The sequence below is a fragment of the Mobula birostris genome, chromosome 7, assembly GCF_030028105.1.
Source record: "Mobula birostris isolate sMobBir1 chromosome 7, sMobBir1.hap1, whole genome shotgun sequence".
Classification (NCBI taxonomy): Eukaryota; Metazoa; Chordata; class Chondrichthyes; order Myliobatiformes; family Myliobatidae; genus Mobula; species Mobula birostris.
In genome coordinates this window covers 48,693,751-48,712,929 of record NC_092376.1, presented here as the reverse complement: position 1 = coordinate 48,712,929, position 19,179 = coordinate 48,693,751, and the positions used below count along the sequence as shown (strand labels likewise).

Sequence of the window (19,179 nt, the reverse complement as noted above, 5' to 3'; positions counted from 1 at the left end):
GACACAGCATTTACTGTGTTGTCAATGACGACGTGACTGGCTTCTTATCAATCCCATTTCAGCACAGTCCTAGCTAACATCCACAACACTATATAACCTTCCATATGTCCCAGCTAACACTGTTTATTCCAAAATAATTCACTAGTTGAAGTTCTTTGAATATTAAATTCAGAATACATTTTGCTGCTAAATAAGTGCTAAAACCTGAAAAAAAGAGAAAAGTTAAATTAAAAAGGACAAACATTTGGGATTGACAACCTTTCTCACTGAAATACAGATCATCAATTCTCCTACCTAATCCACCATCATTCCTCTGCAGAGATTTTACTATATAAAAATCAAGCTGATATGGTAGTTCAGATGTTTAGCACCCATTGTTTGCTATTCCAGCTATTAAACAGCATTAGTTCAATGCATGACTTTTTAGATAGCGTCTCAAGTATACACCACCCCAGGTCTTTGAATTTATGAGAGGTTTGAACTCTTAGAACAGAGCAAAGAATCACTAGCATTTTAAACTGTAGCTGGCAGTTTCAACACAGTAGAGTTAAGTGATGTTTGCCTTGGTGACATAAGCTTTTATAACAGCCCAGTTAGGAAAGCTATCAAGATGCTTCAGGTGCTCAAACTTGGTAAAGGGAAGAAAAGAAAGCAAGCAATAACTACTGGACATGAATCATGCTCAAGTTATTTTTGCCATACAGTGACCCAAAATATTGCCAATGTGTTGGTGCCCTAATCACAAAGTTGTAAAGATGCCAACCTTTGTTTTTGACCATGTTGACCCCTGCCAAAAAAAAGGAGCCTTTTGAAGAAATTTCAAAATAGATCTGTTGCAAGCAGGAGATCAATTTGTAATTGAAAATTATTCAATGTTGAAATCAAAAGCAACTGACAAGCTACACAACTCAAAGCATTTTGTGCATATTGTTTAAATACTGCACAAGTACTTCTGCATGCAGTGCTACAAGTAAAGAAATGCATGCCCAGTTAGATGCAATTGACTTTTATTGAGAAGAGAATGTCAGGCTGAGCATTCCTCTAAATATAGGAATCAAGGACCTCAAAAAATTCCACACAAAAGGTTAAACCAAAGTTGTGGGTATTCAGAGTAAAACTGAGAAGAAAACTAGCTGAAGGGCAAGTTAGAAGCAGCCAGTGATCAATTACATCTTGAAGAACTTAATTAGTTGGGAACCTGGGAAGATCAAGGACAAGAATATTTAATGCTTGCTTTCTTCCCCTCCCTTTACGACTTATGAGGTAGTGGAAAGTATAGTGTACTGCAAAACTTAATGTAGTTTTTAAATCTGTAATTTGAATTCAAAATCTGATACTGAATTGAGTATTTTATTTTTCAAACCAATTTTCTACAAGTTCTACTACTTTGCATTATTAAAAAAATCCATATGCAAATGAATAACATAGAAACTAAGAATATATCAGAGAATTCAATGCCTTTGAAGACCGGGAAGAAGATTCAATTAAGCACAACTCCCTGTCACATATATTATGATTTATTGCCATGGATTTTCTGGTTTTCACATGAGCACCGTTTAAAACAAACTCCTACGATGAGAACAAAAAAATCTTGATTATGTAATTGGTGGACCTCCATTTTCATTGATGGTAAAACAATTAAATTTATCCAATTTTTAAATTCAATTACTGTGTAACAAACACTTGGAAAAAAAATCTCCACTTCAAAGCCAACAATTTTAGCAGAACTCTACCCTCTCCTTCCGAAGTTAATCTGAAAGATGACAGGATATAACATGATAACTTTGGCAGTTTTCAAGTGGGGAAGAAGTCACAACTTCGCTTCGATTTGTTACAACACACTTATGTAATATTCTAAGCTGGGTTGTTTTCTAGATCGTGAAGTAGACATGGCCAGATTAATTCACAAGGAGACATTTCAATACTTCTAAAATGGACATAATCCAGTTTTAAGATATTTTTCTAATTGGCTGTCCTTTGATATCCACCAAGCTGTGGCTGTGATATGAAAATATAATATGTGGAGTTAGAAGCACATTCATTTTCCACAGAGCAGTTACTGAACACAAAAATACACTACAGAACCCTAGGGCTACTTACCGCTGGGGAAGAAGTCTGTCACTGGCCAGGTAACCCGATTTATGGACCTCTTTGTTAAAATCTGCATACTTGGCTTGCACAGCATATGAAGCAAGCAGGACTGCAGTTTCAGGTGGGCAGTAGATTTCATCATTTAGAATACCCTCCTTTACTTGCAAGAAGAATAGACGCTGTGTAATTTCTTGGATCAACTCCTCAGACACATCTTCTGGAAAGAACTTTGCTCTGAATTTAAACTGTAGTGGATTCTCTTTTCTTACATCCTGCTGAGTTACCTAGAACATACACAAATTACAGAAAATATTTTCCTCAGCTTCAACACAGAGAACAACTGCACACTTCATCTAAGCTCATAAAAGAGATTTTTGTGGGACCCCATAAAATTTGTGATACCTTAACTGTATATTATTCCAATGTTTATACTTTACACATAAAACCCACAGTGATACGTGTATCAGTCCAAAAGTGAATATTCCCTAGGTTAAGATACAAAACAATACACTTGTGTTATTTATAAAAAGGATAGTTATGGAGAAATATACAAACCAAAGTGATTATCATCAGCTCATATTTCATTAGAACAATAGAGGGAGGAAGACAAGGAATAGCCAGAACTACTCAACTATTTTCTGGCTAGTCCAACCAAACCAGAGGCTCAGCTCTAAAGATTGACTATGAGGGCCAATACTAGGATCACTGACATTTATGTTAAAAACATGAATATGAATGTAGGAAGTATAATAAGCAAGGTTGAGGATGACTCGACAATTGGTTTTATGGGTAGCAAGAAGGGCTGTCCAAGGCTACATCACAATACAGATCAGCTAGAAATTTGGGCACAGCAAGAGCACATGGAATTTAAATCCCAACCAAGGAAGGTAATGCATCTTGCAAGGGAAAACAAGGATAGGACAAGCAAAGTAAAATGATACTGCCCTATGGAGTGCTGATGAACAGGGGGGCCTTGTGATACATAAATTCCTGAAAAATTGGCACCACAGATTTAGCGGGTAAAGGCATAATAGGGAAACTGGAAAACAATGCTACAACTTCTTAAAGCATTGGTTAGGCCACACACTAAGTTATAAATGCAGCTCTGGTTGCTATTGCACTGAAGAGGGTGCAGAGGAGGTTGTGTAGAATGGAGCATTTCAGTTACAAAGAGAGAATAGAGGGGCTGTAAATTGCTTTCCTTGGAGCAAAGGCAACTAAGGTACACAAACATTAGGAAGGGATAGACAAGGCAGATAACAACAATGGTTGGGAGTATCTAAGATAAGGCAGAGACTTAATGTGGGAGGTAGGAGACTGAGGTGACACGAGGATTTTTTTCTTTATTCAGCACGCCCCCGCCCCCCCCCACAACAGTGGCTGCAATCTATAATATATTGCCCAAGGTGATGGTGGTTATACTCTTATAACATTGAAGCATCTAGATAAGTACTTAAATCATCAAGGCATAGTCAGCTATGAACCTAGTGTGGGTAAACTGGGTTAGTATAGGTGGGTGCTATTGACAGTGTGGTTTGAAGGGACCACTTCTATATTTGCAACTATGGCACCACACTAACCTTGTGCAGATGCCTCTTGATCTCAGAGTCCAGTAACAAAGTGGACTACCAGACATGCTGGGATGTGTCACTCAGTTTGTCCTAGACTTAAGCTCTAGCAGCTCAAAAACTTTGCATACAAATGGCGAAATGGTAAGACTCTTGGCCGTGTGGAGGATCAGCGAGATCTTGCGGCCCATGTCCATAGGGCACTCAGAGCTGCTACGCAGATTGACAGCGTTGTTAAGAAGGCATATGGTGTGTTGGCCTTCATCAACTGTGGGATTGAGTTCAAGAGTCGTGTATTAATGTTACAGCTATACAAGACCTTGGTCAGACCCTGCTTGGAGTACCGTGTTCAGTTCTGGTCACCTCATTACAGGAAGGATGTGGATGCTACAGAGAGAGTGCAAGGATGCCGTCTGGATTGGAGAAGATGCTTTGAGAATAGGTTGAGTGAACTTCGCCTTTTCTCCTTGGAGCGACAGAGGATGAGAGAGGTGTATAAGATGATGAGAGGCATTGATCGTGTGGACAGCCAGGGGCTGAAATGGCTAACACTAGGGGGCATAGTTTTAAGGTGCTTGGAAGTAGGTACAGTGGGGATGTCAGGGGTAACTTTTGCCACACAGAGAATGGTGGGTGCGTGGAATGCATTGCCAGCGACTGTGATAGAGGCAGATACAATAGGATCTTTTAAGAGACTCTTAGATAGGTACATGGAGTTTAGAGAAATTGAGGGCTATGTGGTAGGGAAATTCTTGGCAGCTTCTAGAGTAGGTTACGTGGTCAGCACAACATTGTGGGCTGAAGGGCCTGTAATGTGCTGTAGATTTCTATGTTTCTATGATGCTGAATCGCTTCACATCCCCTGTCCACAACCAGCTGCAGGTGGCCCAAAGACTACAGCAAACATTATGGAAAAAAACTCAAACTACCAAAGCACCTAATGAAAAAGGTGCTCCAAGTACTGATTAAACAGTACTTCTTGTGACTTGCAATAAATGTCAGTTAATCAGCATCTGTTAAAATGCAAAAAAAACCAATAGCTCAGTACTCTTCCAACTTTGGTAATGTCAGACTTGAAGGTCTCCTGCACTACTGGATGTTGCTCCAATACCCCAAGACAGTTATTTCACTTTATAACTCTGCCCATTACTGTCACCCACCCACACTACATAGTATCACAGATATTCTCCCAGTGAGCTGATAGGGAGCAGGAAATGCACAAGGAGTCCAGAGCACAATTCCAGAGGCAAACCTGATTCCTTGGGGTTCAGATCCCAACCCTTTCCAGGCTGCACACCTGAACACCACTCAAGCAGCAGCATCCTGAGCGGTACTCCAGATACCAAATGGACAAATTAGTGAGCCAGGTATTAAACTATCATGTATTCTGAACAAATGGATACTGGATTAGAATTTTACTCTATATTGAAATATGCATCCCAATTACTACACATTTTCAAAGTTCCTTGGCTGATACATTTCTACCCCTTAAACATTATTTTTAAAAAATACCTTTTTGTTCAACTTCAGCCATGTGGTATAACCTTTACTGTCTATGTACTGTAGGCCAAAGAACCACACTTCTCTTAGTCCAACAGTTTTCACAACCTGAAAGAAAATCAATATAGTCACACTAATAAGTAAACAGCATTATATCTTTATACCAAGGCTGAAGATTAGTTTATAACCAGAAATCCATCCTATTCTAATTCATAACACATGATTTTGGTATTTCTTTTAGCAATACTTTTAGTATTAAATCATAACTTTTCACTGAAAGCAAAAAACACTGCGAACACTGGAAATTTGTTCATCTGCCAGCATTCCTGGAAAGATCAATTGTTCTGATGAAAGTCAGACCTGAAATGTGAACTCTTTCCTCTAACAATGGATGCTGCCTCACAACACGCTGGAGGAACTCAGCAGGTCAGGCAGTATCCGTGGAAACGTTGACTGATCGTTTCCACGGATGCTGCCCAACCTGCTGAGTTCCTCCAGCATGTTGTGAGTGTTGCTTTGACCCCAGTATCTACAGGTTATTTTGTGTAATGGATGTTGCCTGACCTGCTCAGTATTTCCAGCATTTTCTTCCCCTGCCCCTTCGCCTATTCCCTCTGGAAAGTATCACAAAGACTACATTTCATCTTACTTTCTAAACAGCATTGCAGATGGTACCAAATGGTTGCAGCAACAAAGGAACCAGACAAAGCCATTTAACCCAGTTCCAACATCGAACTGGGATGCTTAAATCTTTCTATTCATTTATTTTTGCAAACTGCCCAAGGAGAATGTGTGCAAGATGACCAGATACGCTATTGCGAACCCTATTTAAGCCAGAGGAAAGGGGTAAATAGATGTACACAACACAGATGTAGGAAGCGTTATTCATTCAGCATCATTTTTATATCCTCACCACTTCCCCTGAAGATCACTTTCAACTGCCAAAAGTTTGGTTTCCATTTCTACTTGCACTTACACTTATTACTTCACCACCCAGTCCCATTTAAATCATATTGGGACCACGTCAAACATCCCCTTCCTTTACACAACTTTTTCCTAACCAAGAACCAACTGCCATACCATATACTGTACATACCAAATAAACCCATGTTTTGATCCTCTTCACTAACTGTACTGAGTTACATCAGAACATTCCCCAGAGGCTAGCGTTATAGCACCACTGATTTTATTCCATTCCCGTATCTTGACTTTATTAGTTCCAAGTTCATTCTTAAATTCCCTCCTCAGCAGCCTTTTGAACTCCACACTAGATATTGACTGACATTTAAATGACAAAGCAGTTAATCCTGAAAGCTTATGCTGATATTGAATCTGCTTGCCAACATAGTCTCGTCTCCTTTCTCAACACTTTGAATTTAAACACATTATCCACAATTTAAAATTTCTCAATGTTCTTGCATCACACATCTGCCTTAAAAGACTGTTGTCCTTCATTCAAATCCTACTCTAATCCCAACCTTCATAAAATGATTCAGCAATCTGTTCTATTTTGAAACATTCTCATTAATTCTACTTGCCCTGAAATAATCCAAACTGTTTGACAATAGTTTATTACTTCTGTTTTTCACCTATTGTTCAAAACACAATGCAAATGGGAATTGCAGTGTTAAATTGCAACTTTAGAACTTCACTACTTCATAATCTTCAAATACACTTAAATATAAAAATTAAGCTGCACATAAGAGTGAACGGTAAATAACTGTGTGCTTACCTGGTCAAAGAGCTGCTTGCCAGTTGTATTTGGCTGGATGGCAAACTCGAGCTCTGCATCCATGGTAGTAACCCGTACATTGATCTGTAAACAGGTAGAGAATTACATCCGTTAAACTAATGCTGTTAAGAAGGAAAAAAAAAGGGAAAGAGGAAGATAGAAAGGAAAGGAGATCGTGAAAATACTAACTAATTTTGCAGTCTGGTAAGGGACCAGCATTTTAACCCTCTTCCATTTTGAACAGCCTGAAAGTGCCATTTATGTAAGACCTGTCAAGTATAACCATTTGTCCCAGAAGAAAAATATTTTTGAAGTCAGACTGAAGCGTCAGGGGATTGCATTCATCTATAAAAATAATTAGTGGCACAAGACGTGCCAATTACCGGTTAGGCTACGAAAAGAAAAACAACCTTACACTTTCAAAACTGAGAAAAATCAGGACATTAATTCAGAATCAGGATCCAGTATATTTTCTGGATACAATACAATTATGGGCTGTATAAAAATAATCAAGGTCATTCCTTATTGCAATATTTTAAAAACACCTTAAGTTTCTACCATCTCTATCCTGCAAGCAGACTGAACAATTTCAAACATTACCAATGTAGCAAATTTTGAAAATCCATGACATACTCCAGAGCATCATAAAATAATATTTTTCTACAAATAACAATTTACTTCATGTCTAGACTGCTAAGTGACTTTGTGCCTCTGCAAAACAAAGTATCAAGGATACCATCCTTTAAAACCCATTGCATCAAGTACTCCCATTGACAAACTCTTCAAGCAACCTCTGATTAAAACAAAGTGGGAAATTTCAAACCTTGGGTTGCTAGGAATGCAAAACTGCACCATAGTCAAATATCATTGTACTTAGAACGGAAGACGACAGAGTACTTCATGTTTTAGCAGATCCTGGGATCCTATGAGCATACATATTTGTGCACTGTGTTCACTGAATCAAGAACTTCAGCTTCCATTCTTCCAGAATTGACATATCCTCCAGGTGCCACACACAAAGTTGTCCACTTTTGTTCAAATTTCCCACTTTTCCTTTGTGGAAAATTAGGCCATTTTAAAACCAAACCAAGTGTTTTCCACTATTATGTAGTGTTAAATGTTAAAGATACGGGCCCACAGATAATTAAAGCAACACACACACAAAATGCTGGAGGAACTCAACAGGCCAGGTGGCATCTATGGAAAAGAGTACAGTCAACCCTTCGGCAGAAAGGGTCTCCACCCAAAACGTCACTGCACCCTTATCCATAGATGCTGTCTGGCCTGCTGAGTTCCTCCAGCATTTTGTGCGTGTTGCTTAGATTTCCAGCATCTGGAGATTTTCTCTTGTCTGTCCACAGATAATTCAGTGCTTACTTCAAAGCCATGTATTCTGCCCGTAATTCTATACAGTGCTTAGATTTTATGTTAATTAGAAAAGTGAAGGGAGTAGATTGGATAGCAAAGCAAAGCTCAGAGGCATTTCATCAGATTCAAACTGATTGGGAGTAGAGAAATACCAACCACATGCAAACAAATGGGATTATTTTAATTTGGTATCATTGTTTCTGCTGACATGGCGGGCCACAGGTCATGTTCCTGTACTGCACTTTCCTTGTTTCTCTGTACACAGTCTGCCATTAAACTGAGCTTTCTCCACAATTTATCAAAACAGTAGCCATACTTCTGCCCCCAAAACATTTTCCTGAAATGCCTCCATACTACTCCATTTCCACAATATCCATTGTAAACAAACTCAATGATAGGTTTTAGAGGCTTTAACTCATCTTATTCCTATGTCTTCTTGTTTTAGACACCTCCACCATTGGAAAGGTTCTTCCTATCTACTCACACCACCGCCCCACACACACACACACACACAATTCTGTATACTTCTATCGAGTCATTCCGTCCTCAGCTCTAGAGGAAACAGACTCAATTTCTACATATAACAGAAATACTTCAATCTAGGCAACATATTGGCAAACCTCCTCTGCATCTTCACCAGTACAATTTTGCTCTTATAGTGTTGTGACCAGAACTACACACATTAATCCAAGTGTGGCCCAAGCAATGTTCTATAAAGTGACCATTTTTAAAAATATATTATGTGCCATGACTGAATAAAACAAACCCCCACCCCATGTGTCCTCTGCACCACTATCTGCCTGGATACAAGGACTGGTATCCCAAGTTCCCTCTATTCATCAACCATGAAATGGGTCTTACCTGTTTAAGTCAAACCTTTATTCGACCTTTCAAAGAGCATCACTATGCAATTGACAGGATTACATTCCAACTTCCATTCTTCTGCCCACCTTCCCATTCACAGATCCTGATTGTGCTACAGTCCAACAACCCTCCTCTTACCTACAAGACCATGTTTTCTAACCGGACCTCCTCGTTCACATCCAGGTCACAAACATTAAGGGTTCCAGATACAATCCTTGGTGGTATACCACTGACCACAGGTTTCTAATCAAAAAAACAACCACCCAAAGCTATTCTTTGCAACACACATAAAAGTTGCTGGTGAATGCAGCAGGCCAGGCAGCATCTGTAGGAAGAGGTGCAGTCGACGTTTCAGGCCGAGACCCTTGTTCAGGACTAACTAAAGGAAGAGTGAGTAAGGAGTTTGAAAGTTGGAGGGGGAGGGGGAGGGGGAGATCCAAAATGATAGGAGAAGACAGGAGGGGGAGGGATGGAGCCAAGAGCTGGACAGGTGATTGGCAAAGGGGATACGAGAGGATCATGGGACAGGAGGTCCGGGAAGAAAGACAAGGGGGGGGGGGGGACCCAGAGGATGGGCAAGGGGTATATTCAGAGGGACAGAGGGAGAAAAAGGAGAGTGAGAGAAAGAATGTGTGTATATAAATAAATAACGGATGGGGTACAAGGGGGAGGTGGGGCATTAGCAGAAGTTAGAGAAGTTGATGTTCATGCCATCAGGTTGGAGGCTACCCAGATGGAATACAAGGTTACAAAGAAGGTTCACCAGATTGATTCCTGGGTTGGCAGGACTTTCATATGAAGAAAGACTGGATCAACTAGGCTTATACTCACTGGAATTTAGAGGATTGAGGGGGGATCTTATTGAAATGTATAAAATTCTAAAGGGATTGGACAGGCTAGATGCAGGAAGATTGTTCTCGATGTTGGGGAAGTCCAGAATGAGGAGTCACAGTTTAAGGATAAAGGGGAAGCCTTTTAGGACCGAGATGAGGAAAAGCTTCTTCACTCAGAGAGTGGTGAATCTATGGAATTCTGTGACGCAGGGAACAGTTGAGGCCAGTTCATTGGCTATATTTAAGAGGGAGTTAGATATAGCCCTTGTGGCTAAAGGGATCGGGGGTATGGAGGGAAGGCTGGTACAGGGTTCTGAGTTGGATGATCAGCCATGATCATACTGAATGGCAGGGCAGGCTCAAAGGGCCGAATGGCCTACTCCTGCACCTATTTTCCTATTTTCTATGTTCCTCCAACCTGAGTGTAGCTTCATCTTTACAGTAGAGGAGGCCGTGGATAGACATATCAGAATGGGAATGGGATGTGGAATTAAAATATGTGGCCACTGGGAGATCCTGCTTTCTCTGGCGGACAGAGCGTAGGTGTTCAGCAAAGCGGTCTCCCAGTCTGCGTCGGGTCTCGCCAATATATAAAAGGCCACATCAGGAGCACCGGACGCAGTACATCACCCCAGCCGACTCACAGGTGAAGTGTTGCCTCACCTGGAAGGACTGTTTGGGGTCCTGAATGGTGGTAAGGGAGGAAGTGTAAGGGCATGTGTAGCACTTGTTCCGCTTACACGGATAAGTGCCAGGAGGGAGATCAGTGGGGTGGGATGGTGGGGACGAATGGACAAGGGAGTTGCGTAGGGAGCGATCCCTGCGGAATGCGGGGGGGGGGGGGGGACGGAAAGATGTGCTTAGTGGTGGGATCCCGTTGGAGGTGGCGGAAGTTACGGAGAATAATATGTTGGACCCGGAGGCTGGTGGGGTGGTATTACGGAGAATAATATGTTGGACCCGGAGGCTGGTGGGGTGGTGGGGTGGTATTACGGAGAATAATATGTTGGACCCAGAGGCTGGTGGGGTGGTATTACGGAGAATAATATGTTGGACTCTGCTCTTAAACGCATCTCCCCCATTTCACGTACAAACTCTGCTCTTAAATGCATCTCCCCCAATTCACGTAAATTTGCTCTCACTCCATCCTCCCGCCACCCCACTAGGAATAGGGTTCCCCTGGTCCTCACCTACCACCCCACCAACCTCCAGGTCCAACATATTATTCTCCGTAACTTCCGCCACCTCCAACGGGATCCCACCACTAAGCACATCTTTCCCTCCCCCACCCCCCCGCATTCCGCAGGGATCGCTCCCTAGGCAACTCCCTTGTCCATTCGTCCCCACCATCCCTCCCCACTGATCTCCCTCCTGGCACTTATCCGTGTAAGCGGAACAAGTGCTACACATGCCCTTACACTTCCTCCCTTACCACCATTCAGGGCCCCAAACAGTCCTTCCAGGTGAGGCAACACTTCACCTGTGAGTCGGCTGGGGTGATATACTGCGTCCGGTGCTCCCGATGTGGCCTTTTATATATTGGCGAGACCCGACGCAGACTGGGAGACCGCTTTGCTGAACATCTACGCTCTGTCCGCCAGAGAAAGCAGGATCTCCCAGTGGCCACACATTTTAATTCCACGTCCCATTTCCATTCTGATATGTCTATCCACGGCCTCCTCTACTGTAAAGATGAAGCCACACTCAGGTTGGAGGAACATAGAAAATAGGAAAATAGGTGCAGGAGTAGGCCATTCGGCCCTTCGAGCCTGCACTGCCATTCAGTATGATCATGGCTGATCATCCAACTCAGAACCCTGTACCAGCCTTCCCTCCATAACCCTGATCCCTTTAGCCACAAGGGCCACATCTAACTCCCTCTTAAATATAGCCAATGAACTGGCCTCAATTGTTTCCTGCGGCACAGAATTCCACAGATTCACCACTCTCTGGGTGAAGAAGCTTTTCCTCATCTCAGTCCTAAAAGGCTTCTCCTTTATCCTTAAACTGTGACCCCTCATTCTGGACTTCCCCAACATCGGGAACAATCTTCCTGCATCTAGCCTGTCCAATCCCTTTAGAATTTTATACATTTCAATAAGATCCCCCCTCAATCTTCTAAATTTCAGCGAGTATAAGCCTAGTTGATCCAGTCTTTCTTCATATGAAAGTCCTGCCAACCCAGGAATCAATCTGGTGAACCTTCTTCGTAACCTTATATTCCGTCTGGGTAGCCTCCAACCTTATGGCATGAACATCAACTTCTCTATCTTCCGCTAATGCCCCACCTCCCCCTCGTACCCCATCTGTTACTTATTTTTATACACACATTCTTTCTCACTCTCCTTTTTCTCCCTCTGAATATACCTCTTGCCCATCCTCTGGGTCCCCCCCCCACCCCTTGCCTTTCTTCCCGGACCTCCTGTCCCATGATCCTCTCGTATCCCTTTTGCCTATCTCCTGTCCAGCTCTTGGCTCCATCCCTCCCCCTCCTGTCTTCTATCATTTTGGATCTCCCCCTCCAACTTTCAAATCCCTTACTCACTCTTCCTTCAGTTAGTTCTGACGAAGGGTCTCGGCCTGAAACGTCGACTGCACCTCTTCCTAGAGATGCTGCCTGGCCTGCTGCATTCACCAGCAGCTTTTATGTGTGTTGCTTGAATTTCCAGCATCTGCAGAATTCCTGTTGTTTGCGTTTAAAAAAAGCTATTCTTTGCCTCCCTTTACAAAGCCAGAATTCAGAGCTGGATACGTGGATATGTAGGTCTCTTTGAATGTTACTTGTTTTCACCACTTCAAAAAGTTTTGTTTTGCACACCGAAAACTTTACATTTTTCCATACTGCAACTATCATGTACTTATCACTCACACAGCTCATCTTTATCCCTTCAAGTGCTTTTTTTTACATTTTTAATTCTGTTAGATTCTGTATCAACAGACAATCAGCAATGTACATCAGTTTGAAAGAAATTTTTCAAGCAGGTTGGGACATGAGTGAGTTTGGAATGTAAATTTACACTCAGCTGCAGAGTTCTGTGCAACAAAAAAAACGCACACTACTTAGAAACATAGAAAATAGGTGGAATAGGCCATTCAGCCCTTCAAGCCTGCACCGCCATTCAGTATGATCATGGCTGATCACCCAACTCAGAACCCTGTACCAGCCTTCCCTCCATACCCCCTGATCCCTTTAGCCACAAGGGTCATATCTAACTCCCTCTTAAATACAGCCAATGAACTGGCCTCAACTGTTTCCTGTGGCAGAGAATTCCACAGATTCACCACTCTTTGTGTGGAGAAGTTTTTCCTCAACTCAGTCCTAAAAGGCTTCCCCTTTATCCTCAAACTATGACCCCTCATTCTGGACTTCCCCAACATCGGGAACAATCTTCCTGCATCTAGCCTGTCCAATCCCTTTAGAATTTTATACGTTTCAATAAGGTCCCCCCTCAATCTTCTAAATTCCAGAGAGTACAAGCTTAGTCGATCAAGTCTTACATCATATGAAAGTCCTGCCATCCCAGGAATCAATCTGGTGAACCTTCTTTGTACTCCCTCTATGGCAAGAATGTCTTTCCTCAGATTAGGGGACCAAAACTGCACACAATACTCCAGGTGTGGTCTCACCAAGGCCTCGTACAACTGCAGTAGTACCTCCCTGCTCCTGTACTCGAATCCTCTTGCTATAAATGCCAGCATACCATTCGCCTTTTTCACCACCTGCTGTACATGCATGCCCACTTTCAATGACTGGTGTATAATGACACCCAGGTCTCGTTGCACCTCCCCTTTTCCTAATCGGCCACCATTCAGATAATAATCTGTTTTCTTGTTTTTGCCATCAAAGTGGATAACCTCACATTTATCCACATTAAACTGCATCTGCCATGAATTTGCCCACTCATCTAACCTATCCAAGTCACCCTGCATCCTCTTAGCATCCTCCTCACAGCTAACACTGCCGCCCAGCTTCGTGTCATCCGCAAACTTGGAGATGCTGCATTTAATTCCCTCATCTAAGTCATTAATATATATTGTAAACAACTGGGGTCCCAGCACTGAGCCTTGCAGTACCCCATTAGTCACTGCCTGCCATTCTGAAAAGGTCCCGTTTATTCTCACTCTTTGCTTCCTATCTGCCAACCAATTCTCTATCCACATCAATACCTTACCCCCAATACCGTGTGCTTTAAGTTTGCACACTAATCTCCTGTGTGGGACCTTGTCAAAAGCCTTTTGAAAATCCAAATATACCACATCCACTGGCTCTCCCCTATCCACTCTACTAGTTACATCCTCAAAAAATTCTATGAGATTCGTCAGACATGATTTTCCTTTCACAAATCCATGCTGACTTTGTCCGATGATTTCACCGCTTTCCAAATGTGCTGTTATCACATCTTTGATAACTGACCCTAGCATTTTCCCCACCACCGATGTTAGGCTAACCGGTCTATAATTCCCTGGTTTCTCTCTCCCTCCTTTTTTAAAAAGTGGGGTTACATTAGCCATCCTCCAATCCTCAGGAACTAGTCCAGAATCTAAAGAGTTTTGAAAAATTATCACTAATGCATCCACTATTTCTTGGGCTAATTCCTTAAGCACTCTGGGAAGCAGACCATCTGGCCCTGGGGATTTATCTGCCTTTAATCCCTTCAATTTACCTAACACCACTTCCCTACTAACATGTATTTCCCTCAGTTCCTCCATCTCACTGGACCCCCTGTCCCCTACTATTTCCAGAAGATTATTTATGTCCTCCTTAGTGAAGACAGAATCAAAGTAGTTATTCAATTGGTCTGCTATATCCTTGCTCCCCATAATCAATTCACCTGTTTCTGTCTGTAGGGAACCTACATTTGTCTTAGCCAATCTTTTTCTTTTCACATATCTATAAAAGCTTTTACAATCAGTTTTTATGTTCCCTGCCAGTTTTCTCTCATAATCTTTTTTCCTTTTCCTAATTAAGCCCTTTGTCCTCCTCTGCTGGACTCTGAATTTCTCCCAGTCCTCAGGTGAGCCACTTCTTCTGGCTAATTTGTATGCTTCTTCTTTGGAATTGATACTATCCTTAATTTCCCTTGTCAGCCACAGGTGCACTACCTTCCCTGATTTATTCTTTTGCCAAACTGGGATGAACAATTGTTGTAGTTCATCCATGTTGTTGTAGTTTAAATGCTTGCCATTGCATATCCACCGTCAACCCTTTAAGTGTCATTTGCCAGTCTATCTTAGCTAATTCACATCTCATACCTTCAAAGTTACCCTTCTTTAAGTTCAGAAACTTTGTTTCTGAATTAACTATGTCGCTCTCCATCTTAATGAATTCCACCATATTATGATCACTCTTACCCAAGGGGCCTCTCACGACAAGATTGCTAATTAACCCTTCCTCATTGCTCAATACCCAGTCTAGAATGGCCTGCTCTCTAGTTGGTTCCTCGACATGTTGGTTCAAAAAACCATCCCACATACATTCCAAGAAATCCTCTTCCTCAGCACCCTTCACCCAATCTATATGTAGATTGAAGTCACCCATTATAACTGCTGTTCCTTTATTGCACGCATTTCTAATTTCCTGTTTAATGCCATCCCCAACCTCACTACTACTGTTAGGTGGCCTGTACACAACTCCCACCAGCGTTTTCTGCCCCTTAGTGTTATGCAGCTCTACCCATATCAATTCCACATCCTCCCGGCTTATGTCCTTCCTTTCTATTGCGTTAATCTCCTCTCTAACCAGCAATGCTACCCCGCCTCCTTTTCTTTCATGTCTATCCCTCCTGAATATTGAATATCCCTGAATGTTGAGCTCCCATCCTTGGTCACCTTAGAGCCATGTCTCTGTGATCCCAACTATATCATATTCATTAATAACAATCTGCACTTTTAATTCATCCACCTTGTTACGAATGCTCCTTGCATTGACACACAAAGCCTTCAGGCTCGCTTTTACAACACTCTTAGCCCTTATACAATTATGTTGAAAAGTAGCCCTTTTTGATTTTTGCCCTGGATTTGCCGGCCTGCCAATTTTACTTTTCACCTTACTAGTTTTTGCTTCTACCCTCATTTTACACCCCTCTGTCTCTCTGCACTTGTTCCCATCTCCCTGTTGTGAACTAAGCTCCTCTCTCCTAGTCTCGCAAATCTCCCCGCCAGGATATTGGTCCCCCTAGCATTCAAGTGTAACCCGTCCTTTTTGTACAGGTCACACCTGCGCCAAAAGAGGTCCCAATGATCCAGAAACTTGAATCCCTGCCTCCTGCTCCAATCCCTCAGCCACGCACTTATCCTCCACCTCATCGCATTCCTACTCTCACTGTCACGTGGCACAGGCAGTAATCCCGAGATTACTACCTTTGCGGTCCTTTTTCTCAACTCCCTTCCTAACTCCCTATATTCTCCTTTCAGGACCTCTTCCCTTTTCCTACCTATGTCATTTGTACCTATATGTACCACGACCTCTGGCTCCTCACCCTCCCACTTCAGGATATCTTGGACACGATCAGAAATATCCCGGACCCTGGCACCAGGGAGGCAAACTACCATCCGGGTCTCTGGACTGCGTCCACAGAATCGCCTATCTGACCCCTTACTATCGAGTCCCCTATTACAACTGCCCTCCTCTTCCTTTCCCTACCCTTCTGAGCTACAGGGCCGGACTCTGTGCCGGAGGTACGGCCACTGTCGCTTCCCCCAGGTAAGCTGTCCCCCCCAACAGTACTCAAACAGGAGTACCTATTGTCAAAGGGCACAGCCACCAGGGTACTCTCTATTACCTGACTCTTCCCCTTCCCCCTCCTAACCGTGACCCACTTGTCTGCCTCCCATGGCCCCAGTGTGACCACCTGCCTGTAACTCCTCTCTATCCCTGACCAGACAAAGGTCATCGAGCTGCAGCTCCAGTTCCCTAACGCGGTCCCTTAGGAGCTGCGCCTCCACGCAACTGGTGCAAGTGTGGACGTCTGGGAGGCTTGGAGACTCCAGGGCCTCCCACATCCGGCACCGAGAACAACAAGCCATCCTCACACTCATACTGTCCCTCTCCTCAAATAACAACAAAAAAATGAATACCAAACCTTCCTCGCCTCGCCTGTTTCCGCCTAAGCCCATTGAGCCGAAGCCCTTAAGCCCTCACTCTGCTCCCGGCTCACTCCGCAGCTCGCAAACTACGCTGCCTGCTGTAAGAGGCTGTGTTCCTTTTAAATCTTCCGCGCTTCACTGCCCGACGTCACACGCCTGCGTAGTCCCACCTCTCTGAACGCCAATGGAAAAAAAACCGAATAATTCAAAAATGGCTTCCTCCGCACTCCCGCTCCGATTCTCAGACTTCCTTCTCCGAATCATTTACGTAATCATTTCTCAAAATTGAAATTTAAGAACTGCTTCATGCACAACCAGTATAAAATTCTGCATAGTTTATATTAAGTCAACAGAAATCATGATCCAATGTTGTAGTAAATACAAACTTAGGGATTGTCCTTAAAAAAAAAGGGAAGCCTACCACTATTGAATTTTAAGTGACAGTCAAGATCAAATAAACATTTTCTCTGGAAGAATTTTTTTTAATATGAACCACAAGAGTTTGCAAAAAGGAAAATTAGGCTTAGGAATTGCAAGCCAGAGTGAAATATGATAGAGAAATGACCACCATATATAATATAGACAGCAGTATTAGCATCATGTTAACCATTGGCAATTGATTTTATTTTTTCATTTTTTGTAAATTTGGTTGGGTTCCACGACCCTGCTCATTACCTTAAAATATTAAATGTTAACAGGTAACAGCTGTCATGTTTAAAACTGATTGGAGTTTAAAAATGACATTAAATAATTGCAAGAAAAAAAAAAGAGGCAATGGGAGAGAACAAATGGAAAGGAAACATTGCTCCACTCACTTTAAGTATTAGCATTATTATTACATCAAAAATTCAATTCATCAAACTCCAAATTACTTCATAGTTTAAAAACTTCAATGCTGCATTCTCATCTCACACACCTTTTTCTTCCCCAGATGATGGATCTCCACTGTACTTGAGGGAGTCCATTCCCAGGTTTGATTGCAACTCCCCACTTTTCTAATGTAATATTGACTGCATATGGAAAATAGTTATGATCTCCACCTCATTAGTTTGGATTGTGAGATTGGCAATTCAACTATTCCTTTGAAATACAACTCATTCTGGAAGCACATGCCGGACAAAACAAGAATACAAATCAAAAATGAGGCAAAAAACATGTGGGATTTGTAAAATTGCCATTTTTCTGTCAAACTACGTTAACTTCAAGACAGATTTTTCAACTTGGTATATTACTTTCAAGTTCATATTACTCAAATTTTAAATCATAGAGTGCAGGCTAAACCATTGCTACAAATCACATTTGTACACATTAATATGCTTACCAAAGTGCAAATCTACAGACAATTCAAACTTAGGAAATAAGAGAAAAAACTCAAATGTTTGGCATATTAACTGTATAACTTGAGACAGATTACATTTCTAATGTAGTTAATAATGTTGACATTGTCCCAAAAAGAACTAATTAGTCTTTTACAATAATAATGGATTATTGCCTTACAAGGCAGTTTAGATCCCAAGGCCTATTAGTCCAAGGAGAAGCCCTTTCGCAGTTTCCCAGAGCATTTTCAATGCAGCCTTTAGTTTAACTGGGGAAGCTACTGACCTTTCATTGAACCTAATCATACTGAGAATTGTACTGGGTTCAGATTAACTGCTAGAGGAAAATAATTAGTACATCACAACCTTGAAACATGCATAATGCTTGTACATTTACTACAAGTCAATCTCAGAGCTGAAATAACAATATGAACACAATAAACGTGTGGTCTCTGATTAGCAAGACAAATATACTAGTGTTTACCAGAATGAAGAGATATAACTTGATCTGCAAAATACAGCTCTTCTTCCATGCTACACCTACAATTTCTTAGCCATGCAGAGTAATGGACAGGAGGTCCTTCAGCTACCATGACCACATGAACTATCAAATATCCATCTATTCAAACCTCATTTATCAACACTTAGTCCAGGCTCTTCAATACCCAAGCAGTCGAACTACTGTATACTTAAGTGTTACAAACATACGAGCCTCCACCAGAAGTACCAGACTCCAATTAGTCTCTGAATGAAAGAAATTCTCAGATTCCCCCTCAGTCCATTAGCCCTGATCTGAAACTCAAATTCATTAGCGTTAGAAA

The 19,179-nt window shown here is 42.0% G+C and overlaps 1 protein-coding gene across 3 annotated transcripts in view; it reads right to left on the bottom strand.

Annotated features, from left to right (window-relative positions):
- The window catches only part of LOC140200177 (radixin), an 87,044-nt gene that overhangs the window by 32,379 nt on the left and 35,486 nt on the right, over window positions 1–19,179 (bottom strand). For all 3 annotated transcript variants that reach the window (XM_072263097.1, XM_072263095.1, XM_072263096.1), the window contains exons 3-5: window positions 6,892–6,975; window positions 5,172–5,267; window positions 2,101–2,375 (exon numbers count right to left, since the gene is read on the bottom strand). In XM_072263097.1, coding sequence (XP_072119198.1) covers window positions 2,101–2,375; window positions 5,172–5,267; window positions 6,892–6,975 — 455 coding nt within the window. The remainder of the gene's footprint in view (window positions 1–2,100; window positions 2,376–5,171; window positions 5,268–6,891; window positions 6,976–19,179) is intronic.